Here is a 3003-nt window from a genome sequence, read left to right on the forward strand (position 1 = left end):
GATCATCCATTCTGCCTTATTTAACAAAGTTATTGAAGCAGGCTTTCCCTACAACTGAGTATTGCTCCTTTGCCCTATTCCGGAGCCTGTGATTGAGCCCGTGATCTGAGCCTAACCTAAGAGACTGGGTCACTGAAGGGTCCGACTGCACTGCGCCAGGGGAATTGGCTCAGTGCAGGCTGTTCATGCAGTGCCTTCCACGTACAAAGGAAAAGTCAAGCGAAGAAAAAAAAGGTAAATGAACGCTGAAACAAAGGAGTGGGCAATGACGCAAAGAATGGGCAAAGTTGCATGCTGATTTATAAAAGAAGTAACGGATGGAATGGAAGGCTGAATGTGATGAGATTAAAGGACAGACCAGGGCGCCAAGGTGAAGGAAGAGTTGAAGGAGAAAGAGTAGAGGATGAGGACTGGGGAGGACGGGTGGCTGGTTGTCCATGAAGACGCCTAACGAACAGATTCTACCATACTGTGCACCCGTTATTTACATTATGCACTCCTGTAAAGGCATTGTGTATCACACAGTTCATGAACTTGGTTAATTATGCAGATCGAAGATTCTCTAATACTTGTCAAGAACTGTCCTTTTGCCGGTGGAAAATGCGCATGTCCAGGGAATTTTCCATATCACGTAGGTTCAGTGAGCACCACTCCGCCCCCTGCACTATGTACACAGTTTCCTTTATGATGAAACCCCCTCATGGCGCTGCGTGGCTTTCCACCCACAACTCCGCTTCCTTCTCATCTGCTGCCTCGGTCTGGTGCACACCCTGGCCGTCCTCGGGGATGGGAAGTGGTGTTGTCGGTGCTTCATACACCGGGTGTTAACAATACTGTGAGCGTGGGCGTGTGTGGGCGGCCATGGGTGGCAGTGTCATCAGGCTTCTCGTCACCTCCGCGCCAGCTACGAGTGAGAGTCGCGAAGACAACCCCCAGTCTCACTTGAACCCAGCAGCAGTACCAAGACGGGTAATTAGGGCCTAATAATCATTCAGAATGTTAAATACAAAAATAAACATATAGTGAATCACTTAGGCCAGTAATATCTGCACAGAGGGCGCGGCACTCGAAGATCGGGAAGCTGATGAGGACAGTTGGACTGTAAACTTAAACAACACGGCATTAGGAGTGAAGTGTTCCCGAGCAAGAATGGCCTAACCGCCAACACCAACGAGGTTAACTTCGTTAACGGCGGATTTACATATATTTAATATCAGAGCCTTGTTGGACCTCTAGTCGAGCTTTTTTCACTTAGCAAACGACTGTGTGCCAATAGCCTTTCGATAAAGCTGTTCACAACTGGCTCCTTTTAGTAGATAAAAAGCAACAACTTATTTACTCGCCTTTTTCAGTCACACATCTGTGGACCGTGACGTCAACGATGGTGATCGCGAGTGAATCACCACCTTATGGCCGTTTTTTGTTATATATCCATCACTTTCCACCAGGACGGCGGTATCTGCTTGCTTGAAGTCTTCTTGGGAATCAGCTCCAGAGAGTGAGGAGAGGTCTTTATGCTGACGGTGTTTGCGCCACGCTTGTTGTATTAGTCGAGCGCAATATTCTTCACGTTGACGCCATAGCGTTGAGGACACTGGTTCGTAACCAGGCCTGTCTGTAGGCGGTGCTACTTCACCTATGTCCCCAGAGTCTTCAATTGGGTTTCCTTTACGAGCGAAGAAGTCCTTAGTCAATGCATCAAGGATATCAACGCAGAATACAAGGTTTCCTTTGCAAATGGGGATATCCATTGACACGATTTTGTACTTGTTTGGCTTGTGAATCTGAAGGGGAGGCTCTAGTACATCCAAAAATTGTGAGAGAGTGGAGAATTCGATAAACTGTGTGCCTTTGGGATCAAACTGCTGCCAGATCTCATAGTACATATCGTAGTCATCGTCGGTGAGACCTTCTTCCACGTCTTCTGTTGCTTGGGAGTAATTCTCGAGGATGACAGCGATGTACATGTTGATAATGATAAGGAAGGTCATTACCAGGTAGGCCATTAGGTAGCCTATACCGATAGCTTGGTTACCGCAGTTACCAGGATCGCCGGTCTCTGGATTAGGCTGCCGGCAGTTCCTCTCATTGATAATGCCAGAAAGTACATCACTCCACCCAGCTGACGTCATCATTTGGAACAGCAAAATGAAAGACTGGAAGAACGTCTCGAAGTTGTAAACAGAGTCCAAGCCCCCAGTGTGTTTGACGTTCATGAAGAATGACATGCCGAAGATTGCAAAGATAAATACAACCAAGAAGAGCAGCAGACAGATGTTGAAGAGCGCGGGCAAGGACATGGCTAAGGCGAAGAGGAGCGTTCGGATGCCCTTGGCTCCCTTCACTAGACGCAGGACTCGGCCCACCTTCGCCACGCGGACCACTCGAAGCAACGTCGGGGACACGAAGTAGCGTTCTATGATGTCCTTCAGCACCAGACCTGGACGAAGAAAGCAATTAGTAATCCAATAGTATAAGTCGTAATGTCATATTCATTGAAATGGGAAAGAATCAAATGGATTTCTAACCATAAGACAAGATATGGAATTTATAATCGAATGCATTATCATGCTAGAGTAATTAAGCCTGCTATGTTAATGACTATTGTAAATAAAAAATAAAATCGATACCATATTGTGCTACTCAGATAATGATCTCGATATGAATATGCATTGCAAATACTCAGAAGAAAATCTAACTCATGCTTTAAAATTACCAGGCTTACAAAACTGATCGTCATTCTTCAAAATAACAAATGTCTCATCTTGGATAAGCAAAATAAGGAGGCATTTCTTAAGCATATTAATCTCTCAATTGGCTCCAGTAAAAAGAACAAAAAACACACTATAAATACTGCATGACCTGATGTTTTATGTGTAGGCCTACATCTGCATCCAAGAGAGATAGGGGTGGATGGATGGGGTGGAGAGTCGTTTTCCTTTCCACATCCCCCGAGGTGGTTAATTTTAAGGGCAGACTTAGGCATTCTCTTTTAAATGTTTG

General features: G+C 45.6%; 1 protein-coding gene across 1 annotated transcript; it reads right to left on the bottom strand.

Moving 5' to 3' along the window:
- Positions 1-1196: 1196 nt before the first annotated feature.
- On the bottom strand, positions 1197-2514 carry LOC119591522 (sodium channel protein para-like). The gene has a single exon (XM_037940271.1). The coding sequence runs from the start codon at positions 2298-2300 to the stop codon at positions 1353-1355; it is 948 nt and encodes a 315-aa protein (XP_037796199.1). The 5' UTR covers positions 2301-2514; the 3' UTR covers positions 1197-1352.
- Between the last annotated feature and the right edge of the window lie 489 nt (positions 2515-3003).

Source organism: Penaeus monodon, chromosome 28 (assembly GCF_015228065.2).
Source record: "Penaeus monodon isolate SGIC_2016 chromosome 28, NSTDA_Pmon_1, whole genome shotgun sequence".
NCBI classification, from domain to species: domain Eukaryota; kingdom Metazoa; phylum Arthropoda; class Malacostraca; order Decapoda; family Penaeidae; genus Penaeus; species Penaeus monodon.

What these genes read in the sequence shown, in the direction of transcription:
- LOC119591522 (XM_037940271.1), bottom strand. Translation starts at nt 2,300, where the DNA reads ATGTCCTTGCCCGCGCTCTTCAACATCTGTCTGCTGCTCTTCTTGGTT.